Raw genomic sequence first — 12341 nt, forward strand, 5'->3', positions numbered from 1 at the left:
GGTGCAGAAATGCTCCTGTATGGGCTTTACAGAAAGGCAATAACAAGGTGCCTTTTCTGAGTTGAAACCAAGCTGTGAAGAAAAGATGATTATATTCCTTTAGTTCCACCAAGGTAGTATTTTCAGAGAAGATGTAATTAATATTTCATTGCCTGTTTTCAGCTCAGTCCGTAGGGAGAACAGGGATTGCTGTGCCTTGGCTGGGGAGCGCAGCAGTACGGCAGGGACCGAGACCTTGCCCAGGAACACAGACCCTTCTCCGTCACCTCCGCTCTGGCTTTCCCCGTGGAAGATCTGGACAGCGGCTGTTGCTCGGTCGTGCTGACGAGTGGGTCCGGTTAGCTTTAACCGCAATGTGAATGGGGGAGAAGAGTCCCTTTGTGTGGAAGTGAACTCTGCTTCTGTTCAGGCTGGCTCTTTGGTCTTGGGGACATCTAACTCGAGGGATGGTGAACAAGTCAACTCTATTTACGCTGTCTTCTTCCTTCCCAGTAGGAGCCACTTTCCCCCCTGCTTAGGCAGGGTTCTTCTCTTAGTGCAGGAAATTACATCTGTGAAACACCTTTAAACGCATCTTTGAATGGGAGACCTTACCCAGACTGCAGAAGTCACCTGGAGTCTGAATCCTTTGGCAGCCGGACTGCTTTAAGGAAGCAGTAGTTACTGCAGACCTGAGAGTCTGAGGTTGTTGCGGAGCCCCAAGCCATCAGCACGTGGTTTCTGCAGGATGATGGGTCTCTGGTCCATGCAGAGGGCTGTGACAGTAATGGCAAGGACAGTGTCTAGTTAGTTGCAGGATTCAAGAGACCGGAAAACGTGTAGGTCTCCTAGTCCGAGCTCTTTCCTCACCATGTAGGACTGCTGCTCTCGCATGGTGTGAAGTGTGGTGGGACTGCTGTTGCCACAGAAGCTGGTGTTCCCCGTCATGTGCTGGAGCTAAGAGGAAATGAACAGCCCGAAGCAGCTGCGCTGCGGCCACATTAACCCTTTGAGGCTTTGTGGGCACACACACCCTCATAGCCCTTCATTTGGGCTGGTGCGTTGGCCAATTCTCGTCTTCCATTTGCAGCATCTGTCATTACATAGGAGCTTAAAGCAGCCTGCGGTGGAACAAACTGTTGTTAACATGGGTGGAGTTTGTCACAGGCAGCCCCAGGAGGGGATGCTGCAATTCTAGGCTTTCCACTTGCACTGCATCCTGGGGGCATTATTTCCTCTCTGGTGCCAGAAAGATGCACGTGCACAAATGTCTTGCATCTGCAGTGTTGTCAGGCTTGTCCCTGTGCAACACCTGTGGGGATGGGAAGGCCCAAAGCTAGGGTTTGGGTTAAAAAAAAAAAATATATATATACATTATATATATATATGTTCCTATAAATTCATGTAGAAACAACTGTCCTGTAATTCTAGGCTGACTCTTTGCCCCTTACCCTGGCAGCCACCTCTGGCTTTCAGAGACCATGTCGTGAGTACCTGGTCAGATGAAACTCCTGATGGTCAGATGCCACCTGAAATGAGTTGCGTTTGCAGACAAACCTGACCCCCAGCCAGATCTCCACCTTATCACCAGCTTGTTGGATCCATTGCCTGGCTGGTGACAGTGTCAGCCAGGACACATCTAGAATGAGTGGTGACGTGCTTCTTCTAGGTATCATTACGCTTACAGATCATTATTTCACGTGGTCTGTAATACCTGGACCCAAGCTCTCATATTGCTGCAAAAACCACCCTCAGTAAATCAAGTCTTGTATGAAAATCTGCCACCAGCACTGGGAAGAGCTGGACCACGTGCGGTATGGGAACGCAGGCGTCTGCCACGCTCAGCTGCGGGAGGAGGTAGGCCCCTTGTCTGGGTAGGTGTGTGAAAAAGAAATGCCTGTTGTACCAAGAGAAAGGATGGCTGCCTCAGTTTACAGCCTGCAGCTGTGGCTCAAACAGGAGCAAGGAGCACTTTTGCAGCAAAGATGAGCCCCAGTTTCTTGTTAGCGTCATCTAGTAATAGAGTAATCTAGTAATAGAGTAAGCTCATGAGCTGCTCATTAAAAGTAGTTGAAGGTCTTAGCAAAGGAGGTGTCCTGTGTCTGCCCTTTCCCCACCTTCCCCTTCCTTTCTCCTCCCACAGGCAAGCAGGTGAGAGTTTCACCAGCTCTGTAAGGACCCAGCCCGAGGTGTGGGAGCCCTGCAGAGGAGCCGTGGCAGTATGCCGTACTCGTGCATTTGTCGTTCCTACCTCGACCCTCTAATCAGCAGCACTCGGTCTTACTGGAAGTAGTTTGGCAAGCAACTGAGGAAGATAAATCTGGATCAGTAGACTAGAGTTTAAGCAGGCAGCGCAGCACCACTCCTTGCTTTCTGCCTGGGGATGTGCTCAAGTGAGGGTCTACAGCCATTGCCGGCCCTCGAGCTGTGCACGGCATCGTGGGGAACGGTCCCTGTTGGCCTGAGTGACGTTTACTTGTTTCTTTTCTCCCTGAGCAATGTCGGAGAGTATTGGCAAAAAGCAGCGCGTTGCCCACGCGTCCTGGGTCGAGGGCAGCAGTTAGGAGGTTCCTGCTGAGAGAAGAAGCCTCGCAGCAAGAAGCTTGCAGCAGCCTGACACATGGCCTGGTGCTAGTCTGGTAAATCGTTTAAATGATATAATGGTATATTAGCAGCTCTGATGAAGACAGCGTCTGGAAGGATTAGCATCACTGTCTTTCAGCCCTGGGATACTGGTTTGCATCCAATTTTGTCATTTCGGTGAGAAGTTCGTAATAAAATGTGATGTCAGTGATACTACAGTTAGCATGGAAGAAGTGTGGACATATGTCTGTTCTATGACCATGCTTTTTTTTATCTGCCACTTAAGATACATGATCCTTAAATTTGGTCATGAAGGTCAAGGCAAAGACCACTTCTTGAAGCTATTAGAGATCTTTCATTGAAGAAAGGCCAGGTTGGGAGGACGGCCTTTAGCCAAAGGCATGGAAAGGGCACAGGAGCTCAGGCAGAGGACTTTAGCCTGGAGCTGAACTTTCCAAGAGAGGAGCCCGACGGCCCCGAGGCTGTTTGACTCCAGCCAGCGAGGGTGCAGCTTGTTTTAGCGAGGTGGAGCTTGGTTAACAGGTCAGTGTAAAGGGTTTTTACCTGAAGCTGAAAAACCTGGGAGGTTAATGCTAGTCAAAAAACCCTCCGGAACAAAACAAAACCCCTGTGCCACTGTGTCTATTGCTTCCATTTTTCAGGCTTCAAGTGAGCTGCTTCTAGTTTCTCGTTGTTGTTGTTTTTGCAAAAATAGCTATAACTTTCATTGAAAATATTAACATTTTCAGTAAGTAAAATCCCATTCTCTTGGAAATGAAAAAGGCTTTCATGAAAAAGGAAGTTCTGCTGGTTTCTGACTGAAGCTTGTCGTTTCTGAAAAACGGCCACGACGTGTGGGCCCTGTGCCGCGGAGGTAGCCGGGCGCCCTGGCTGAGCGTGCGCTGCCTCGTGCTTTTGCCATGACGTGGGCTGCCCTGGCTGGACTGGCCTTGCCGTAGCTCTGTACGCTCAGGTAGCTGAAGGTGCGACGGTGGCTCTCGTGAATGTTTCCTGTAGGGAAAGCCACGGCCTCGGTGCTCGGGGTAGCCGTGATGCTGATGGCAGGCCGTGACGTCTGTGGGACGGACGTCCTCTGCTCTCTGCTGTGACGATGGCAGTCGCGTTAGAGAAGTAGGAGCCAGCCTTGCTCAGCTGGCTTTTGCCCCTGGATTGTGGCGCGTTTTATAAAAGCTAGATGTGGACAAAAAGGGTGGTGGAGAGACTCGGAGGTCCCGTGACTTACGGTGTGCCATTGCCACCCTTTCTGGCTTTCACAAATAGCCTTTTATTCTCCTTCGGAGGTGATACCTCTGATCTGTTGAAGTACCCAATGCAAACGAGCGCTTCTGTTTTGTTGAGACTATTCATTTCATGCACAACTTGCTAGCTGACTTTTTCCAAAATACGTTATTTATTTTAGCAGCATTAGCAGATTATCAAGACTGAATACATCTGCATGTCCAAGTCGGATGAATTTTCAAGGTGCTCCATCCATAAGAGTTTGTGTTTCTGCCCAAAGATGGGAAGTTCAGCCAGCAGCTCAGGTGCTGATGCGTGAACGGGACAGCCCAGCACTGGCTCCTGACCGCGCTCCTGGTCCCGTGAGGACGAGAGGACCCAGGCTGCTGGGGCAGGCACATCCGCTCCAGCCTGGGACAGAAGGTGATCCTGTATGATCAGTGTGCACTTCATGGAAAGGATGTCAGAATAATTAACCCTCAAGAAAAATTAAATACATTATTTTGGAAGCAAACAGTCATGTTGCTGTTTGGGGGAGTTTTAGACCTGATCTTCACTTAAAACTTTCACCAATTTGTGTCTTTGAGTTAGGAACACACATTGCTTTCTTACTAAGCAGTTACGGTATTGGTGCAATTTGATACGTGTCTATTAAGCCCAAGAGGTGGCTGTTTCCTTTCTTGTTTGTGAAGAGCTTTCCCTAAATACGTAATATCTGCGGGGACATAACTGAGGAGTCATGTTATTTGTGTGGACAGAGGAGTGTGGTCCTCTAGCAGAGGCCTGCGAGTAACGTGGTGAGAGTCATACTAATCAAGGGAGCTCATTTTTAAGGTATTTACATGAGGCTCTGTGGAGTCAGGATTATGCCTTGTTAAAGGAAACATGTCTCAGTATCCCTAATTAAAACTCAATAAAAATAAAATTGGGCTTACCAGCAACGGTAAGCTCTTATAGAGGACGTTATGATGAATTACTCCTAAAATTGAGTTCAAACTGCAGGTAAGGAAATATGTTAAAATAGAATTAAACTGTGACATTAATATTAAAAGAATAATTCCTTATAAACTCAAATAAATCAAAAAGGAGACTGCTGTTTGATCATGAGTGATAGGTAAAGAATTTTACTGAAATTGTTCAGATCTGGTACTTGCCAAGTACCTAACACTGAAGTTATCTTCTCACTCCCGGATGCTCTGCACTGTTGGACCAGAAAGTTTTCTTGTGATACTCTTCTTACTGGCAAATGTTTTCCTGCTTCCTATAGCGAAGAGAACAACATCAACAGTTTTCTATATAAGCAGCACTTTGCTAAATCCTTAATGAGAGAAATTACAGAAGACTAACTCATGTTTTGGGGGGACTTTCCATTATGGAAAACAAAACACCCTGTAAGAGTGCTCTGACACTGCTTTTTGGGCTCTTAAACTTGGTGACCACCTCTTTCAGAGTCATCTCTGTGTGGACGCTGTGATTGCTCACAGTGCTGCCTGCGTGTGTTTGGCAGCCTTAACATTAAAGTGCTAGTTTACAAAAATGAGAGAAGGTGTGAGGCAGTCGGAAGGCTGGGCTGCTTTGGGTGCTGCTGTTGGCTGCTTCCTCTTCTTTAAAGTCTTGAGAACAAATTTTGGGGGTGTTCTGGTGAGTTTGGATTTTGCACACTGTGTTAGGTATCCTGCAGCTCAGTCTCCAGGGCCAGAGGTAACGTGCTGACTTTGGGTGCTTTCTAGTCCATCCAGCTGCAGTTATTTTTAGGCTGGGAAAGCTCATTCTCCTTTACGTAAGCAGTTTTCAGAATATTTAATTATTCACATGCCCCAGAATTGGTAAACCTGTTGCATGCCCACCTGAGAATATTGAGGCAAAGTTAGATGCTTCTGGGTTAAACTATCATGACTTTTTTTGTAGGAGGGTGGTCTTCTGATGCTGGAGTACCCACTTATGGAAAATTTAATATTTAAAGTCATTCAACATAAATTTGAAAAATTAATTTTAAAATTACTTTTTAGCATTTCCCTTTTAAAGCTAAACTTTACCTGAGATAGGCTAAAAACCATTTAAATCATACACTGACGTAGAACTGAAACCCTGTAAATGTAGATGTCCTTTCTTTGCAGAAGGTAGGGATAAGCTGTGCTTGGAGGAGTTAAAACTCCTTTATGGCCTCATAAGCAACTGCAATTAGCTGATGCATTGAAATAGGTTTTCACTGTATTTGTCCTGGCATTTTCCAGGCAGGCAAGACCAAAAGTGGGAGACCGATTTGCTTGTAGTTATTGGAGAGGCATTTTTATTGCTAGGAGAACTTGATGTGAAAGATATGAGCTGGTTTCATTAGATCAGAATCAGAAAATGCTGATTTTTTTTTTTTTTTTCCTCTCCCCGCCCCTTCTCTCTCCAGCTCTTTGCTTTGCAGTAGTGCCAGTGCTTCTGCCTCTAACCTCCGGCGTTTTGATCTCCAACAGGTTGGCGGGACGAAGACAGGTGTCGTGCGCTACGTGGGGGAGACGGATTTTGCCAAAGGAGAGTGGTGTGGCGTGGAACTGGACGAGCCCCTGGGGAAGAACGACGGGGCGGTCGCCGGTACAAGGTACTGTGCTCGCTTGAACCCGGTTTGGGATGGGTTCTGCCCACCTCCCAGGGGAGACTTGGAGCTGAAACCTGGAGAGGAGAGCCAGGGCCTACATGGTGGTTTAAGGAGTGTCTATGTGCGCGTAATGGACTTTGTGGGTTCAGAGGAAGAGTCTAGTTTGGAGTCTTTTAGATTTCAGAATAGTTTCTCAGGAAAATCTGTAGAAACCTCATCACTGGAATAATTTAAAGCAGGATCAGACAAGGTCTGTAACCTGAGTGGCTTCAGGGAATAGGAGAGAATAGGAAAAGAAGATAACTTATAGTGGAGTTTAGTTTTTGCTAGTCTGCATTGTGTAATGGTATTAGATCAGCTCGCAAACATGCGTTCACTTCATAAACGTGCTGCCTGCACTCTATCTGTAATTCACCCTTTCAGGACTATACAGAATGAAGATCTATGACTTTTTTTTCTTCCCTTGCTTGATGGTGGTTTTCTTCTGGAGACCAATTCCCAGAGTCCCGAAGGAACAGTTGGTGGTCGTTGCTTTGTCCTTGTAGTGATTCTCTAGGATGATGCCTGTTTGCTAACCGACCTTACCAGCTCTGACTCCACAGGCCCCTCCACTACTTTATTTTCAAAAAAAAGCCCTTGTTAGTATCTGTAGAACTAGGCAGGGACATCTAGCAAGCTTTCTGGAAGGTCATTTTTCGGTTCACGTGTGAGTTGGATAAAGGAATGACCTCTAGCCTCAGATTTTGAGTTTGGGGATGTTCAGATCTGAGTTATACAGCTACATTTTTGACCCTGCTTCAAATAATGGCAGAACTGATTTCTCATGCTTCACAAGTTCCCCTAGTAGGAAATACTGGTAATTTCTCAGAGCTTCTTAAGGGAATCCTACATTAGAGGCGAGTTGTAACGTTTTAGCTCCTGAGGATCTGAGAATTCCTTCCTCGTTAGAGCTCAGGTTCTGTAATAAACACTCCTTGTGTTGTGTCATTCTCTTTGCCCAGTGGCCATGTGTTTTCATTTAAAATAAGAGAAATGGTCCCTTGTTCAATGTCAGGACAAGAAAGCAGTAAATGATTGGCAGCAGATAGCGGCTGAGTTCTAGCCCGCTCTCAGGAGAAGAAAGTTGGGGTGGTGGAGAAAAAGTCATGGAGTGAATCTGAGGTCCTGCTTTCTTTATTGTGCAGTATAACTGATCTGTAAGCTTTATCTTAAGAGTGCTCACAAATTATTTACTTTTTTTGTGCCTGGGGAAAGTAGCCGCTAGTAGAAGTGTGTTCCAGGGCTCGCTGCCTCTTGTCCTCACGTTCTCGTTGCTGTGTCTCAAACCTAACTTCTGGAGTCGATCTTTCCTCTGGGACTTGCATCGTGGTCGAGGTTGGCGTGGGTGAAGATGTGTACCCTGTCTGCAAGGCTTCCTGTCAGGAGGTCAGGAGTAGAAAGGTTGAGCAGGGACAGCAGGCAAGAGGAGCTGTATTAAGAGGTTTTGATTAAACGGGGAGGATTAGGGGAAGCCTGTGAGACATCCGTGCTCCCTGCATCCAGCCTGTTTGTGCAGACCTTTCAGCAGTGCTGGGTACCAGCCGGTACAGCAGTGCTAGGTCTGGGCTGTCCCCTTGGCCCCGCCTGGGACCTGGCTGTAGGTTTATAGCGCCGTCCCTCTTGGTCCTCTGAGCCTTCCTCCAGCCTCCTGACCTTCCGCAGTGCAAATGTGTCACTGGCAGCTTATGGCGTGTGCTGACTTCAACAGCAGGGTTTGGAGGAAAGCCAGCATGATAAAACGGGTGCCCTGGGGAAGGCACGTGGGCTGCACCCCTGAGACCGTCTCGGCGGGACTCCCACGCTGCCTGCGCTTGTCCTGGCAGAGGCAGGCCAGAGTCCTCGGCCGCTTGGCTCCGGCGGCTGTTGCCATCTAGTGGCATTTTTTCCATCTTTATTTTCTTAACCTTACGTATTTTGCTGTTCTTCCTTCTCTGCCTCTGCCCCTATGGGAGTCTTTGCCCACTGACCTGCTTGTTAGCTTTGCTTTAGCGTAAGGCGTGGAACATGCCAGCCACAGGCCTTGCACGCTGAAGACTTTATTTTTATATATTTCCAGTATGTCCATGCAATTTCCTACCTGCAGTTTGTGCTGTCATCACAAAACCACTTTCCTTTCCTTTTTCTTTTCTGTAATGAGGCTATAGAGCTCCTTAGTGCTCCCAGCTGCGAGCAACCCTTGGCTCAAGCAGATGTTTTTCCTGTCAAATCTGGACCAATTCCTACTTCTGAGCCACAAAAGCTACTTGCAACCACTTAGTCTGGGCTAACAGTAGATGAGCAGACATGGGGCAAGGCAAGTTTGGACTTGGTAAAAGCAATAGGGGACTTTGGGGCGGGGGGGAGTGGGCTTAGTCTTCGGTATTAGTGTATAGTCACACGTGCCAGCTTGTGCTTAGCCCAGTTATGCCTGTGGCATGGGCCACGTCATGCTGTTGGTCCTCCTGAGCCTACTTCAGTGACGCTGAGCAGGGCTTTGGCTGGTTTGCACGAGGCCACGTTGCTATTCTTTGGGTCTCCGTTCTGCGGCGAGGTCAGCCTGTGGTACGGGTGGTTTTCCAAACCCGGGAGCCTGTGTTGGCAACGAGCAGAAGGGACTAAGTGTTTTGGGTTGTGGGATTTTGTTTTGAAGATGGTTTTGGGAAAAAAAAATTTGGACTTGAACAGATGCTTGAAAATGAATCACTTTCTCCTCTGGATGGAGATCAGGCTCCTCTGCCCTCCGTGCACAGATCTGCCTGTGACACAGCCGCGCGGCTGCCAGCACTTAAACGTGGAACGCAACTGGGAAGCAGCTGCTCACATCTGGAGAGATGACTTGTGCTAGCAAAGCTAGATTTGATGTTCAGCATTACTAAAATGCTTTGCTTCATAGTTTTTATTCATTAGGATCTGTTTTTATGTTAATATGAGACAAACTCTTTTTTATGGCCCAGCATTTTATGCTAGCCTTGCTGCAGAGCCTTTGAGAAAGAGCCCTTGAAGCAGATGCTGTTTTCTGTGTTGGCTGCTCCTTGCAGCAAGGGGAGGTGACATGGAGATTGTCTGGTTCCGCTTGCTGCAGCGCAGCAGACAAGTGACAGATTAACCCTGGCTTGAGCAGAGCGGCCCAAGCTCCGAAGGGGTTTCCAAGCCCGGCGATGTGGGTTTTGGGCTGCTTGTATTCTGAAAGAGGCTCCGGAGAGGCCGTACCCTCCCGCTCCCTGCGACCGTGGAAAGGAGCCTGCACTGTAATTAGCTGATCCACCCATCTCTGCTGGCTGCCCTGTAAGTTTGTTCGCATGGGAACCAGTTTCCCTTTTCCTGCTACCTAGAGGAGATGGCAGACAGTGGAGTTTGGTGTAATGGGGTTTTTTAGCTCTGAAGTTAACTGCCGTTTTCACCTCCTGTTTTGGGAGAGAAGGCTTTTACCCCATGGAACATTATACAGCGCTGCGTGATTCAGATCTCTTTACTAGACACCCTTTGCTTTGTGAAGTCCCTGCGAGCCAGGGTAGAGAGCGAACGCAGGTTTTGGGCAGGCTGGCTTGTTGCTGTAAGGCAGGAGTGCCTGTGCTCCCACCGTGCTCGTGAACCGGGATCTTTGTGCTCCCCAGACTACCAGATGGGCCTTTTCTGGCAGCTCCTCAAAGTGTGCAGCAGCTAGCTCACGGCAGTTGAATCTCGAGTTTCCCGGCGCAAGCATGATAAGCGGGAAAACCCGGAGGTCGCCAGGGTTTTACTCTTGGGCCTCATCCGAAGTCCTTGGAAGTTGGTCGAAACACTTAGTTTTACTTGTGCTGAGTTTCCCCTATTTATGCAAGGTGGTTCGGGGGTGGTACTGGAGTTTTTAGAGGCCAGAAATGCCAGGTTACGTAGTGCTTGTCTCTGTTAGCAGATAGCACCTATGTACCAAGGCCTATACCTTGAGCTGACTATCATACTATTACTAAAATGGGCCTGCCATGTGCTAGGTATTGCTTTGGGGTGGATGTGGTGATGGCTGGGGCAAAAGGCAGAGAAGCTGAAGGTCTGCAATACGCTGCAGCTGGCAGTGAAGGCAGGCAGGAGCTGTCTGCACTGGGTGGTCAAGGAGATGGCTACGTCCCTCCAGCAGCAGGGCTTATAGGAGTGTGGGGCTGTGGAAACTAGAAGCAGGTCACAGTGAGCCTTCTCTTAAGAAATACCTCCTCTTAAGCATGGCAAGTGCTGGATGGGGCAGTGGGCCTGCTCACCCCACACCTGGGTCCCTCCAGGATGGGTTTGTTCATCCCTGTCACGACTGAATGCAACGTAAAGCAGAGGTCTTCCCTGGAGCATCCAGGCTGCAAAGGCCCACAAGCACTCAGTCTTGGCTCCTCTGAGATTTTTAGGTCATGTCGTCTGTTAAAGACCCTCTCAAGATGCAGAGCTAGGACCAATATCCCATTAAACCAACTCTGTGATGCATCTTTTGCTTGGCCTTTGCAAAAGCCGCATCAAATTATCAAGCCACGTCAACTAATTATAATATTGTAGCAAAACCTATGGGTGGTCTTCAATTCTGTATGAGAAATTGCATCCTTCAGTATTCTGGAAGAATGTAAAAATGCAAAGTCCCAAGCTCCTTGGCACTAAAACTCCCTCCAGCACGTTGAAAGAGTGAATTACAGAAAAGCATTCCTTCCAAGTTCAAGGCCCCTCTGTACTGTCACATTATATATGGATGCTGTGATAGAAATGGGATTTGGACCAAGAAGTTTCTCTCTCAAGCTGTTCTGCTCATTTGTTTCTTTTCTTAGCTGGAAAGTGACCTCTGACTGGACGGTGTCACATCTCCATCTGGAGAGCTGATAGGGAAAACATGCTGGGGTGAATGTCTGATACCCAAAGGTAGCAAAAATCTTCCCTGCCTTTAAACTGGCAGGAAACATAATGTAAATGCATATTTCTCAGTCCCTGCAAACACTTGGATATATTTCACTGTGTGAACACCTTTCTTTAGCTGAAGCAAACTTAAACTGGGGCCTGTCCTCCTGAAATAGGAAATGATAATCTCATATGCCAAGAGGCAGGAAAGGAGAATAATCCAACCACCTGCACGTGGGAAATCACGTCAGAGCAAAGCACCAGGAAGGGATCAGCTGAGGGCCAGGGCTGTGTGTGGCTCAGCAGTGCCGCTCTGAGCCTCGGGCGAGATGTGTGCTTTTACCCTTTCTGACGTGGTGTGTCCCCTATATTGCAGGTATTTTCAGTGCCCCCCCAAGTTTGGCCTCTTTGCTCCCATCCACAAGGTGATCCGGATCGGGTTCCCGTCAACCAGCCCGGCCAAGGCAAAGAAGAGCAAACGAATGGCCATGGGAGTGTCTGCCTTAACCCACAGCCCCAGCAGCTCCTCCATTAGCTCCGTCAGCTCGGTGGCATCGTCCGTTGGGGGCAGGCCCAGCCGCAGCGGGCTGGTAAGTGATTTTTTGCACGGACTGTGCCGCCGGGATCCACGTCTGCTGCGATCGGGCTCTGTGAAGCAGGAGGGCTGGAGTCTGGTTTCAGCAGCTGCGTTAGGGCAGCTGCCCCTTCACTGTCCATGGGAAAAGGGGAGCGTGGGTTACCGTTACCGACCTCAAAAATCAAATTCCTCCCTGGGCACGAGAGGTGTAAAAGATGCTCTGAGCAGTTGTGGCCCTTAAAGATCGTGAAGTGCTGTTGACAACGGGATGAATTTCCACTCCACCGTTGCAGAGCTGGTTTTGTACAGGCTCTCTGCAAAACATGCCGTTGCTTCCTGTCCCCCTCGGTTGTGCAGCACTGTGCTGTGTTAAACAGCTGTCCTCCCTACCTGCTGCAGCGACGGCATTTCCCTGGAGGGGTGGCACCCTCCTGGAACGCGTATCCTGGGCTTTGGAACCCTCCTGGGACGCGTATCCTGGGCTTTGGAACGCGCTCAAGAAGGTGGACACCA

General features: G+C 48.5%; 1 protein-coding gene across 7 annotated transcripts in view; it reads left to right on the forward strand.

Moving 5' to 3' along the window:
* The window catches only part of CLIP2 (CAP-Gly domain containing linker protein 2), an 88599-nt gene that overhangs the window by 48503 nt on the left and 27755 nt on the right, over window positions 1-12341 (forward strand). For all 7 annotated transcript variants that reach the window (XM_026107185.2, XM_064523434.1, XM_064523430.1 and 4 more), the window contains exons 4-5: window positions 6267-6391; window positions 11628-11841. In XM_026107185.2, the coding sequence (XP_025962970.1) occupies window positions 6267-6391; window positions 11628-11841 (339 nt within the window). The remainder of the gene's footprint in view (window positions 1-6266; window positions 6392-11627; window positions 11842-12341) is intronic.

Source organism: Dromaius novaehollandiae, chromosome 19, assembly GCF_036370855.1.
Source record: "Dromaius novaehollandiae isolate bDroNov1 chromosome 19, bDroNov1.hap1, whole genome shotgun sequence".
In the NCBI taxonomy this organism is placed as follows: Eukaryota; Metazoa; Chordata; class Aves; order Casuariiformes; family Dromaiidae; genus Dromaius; species Dromaius novaehollandiae.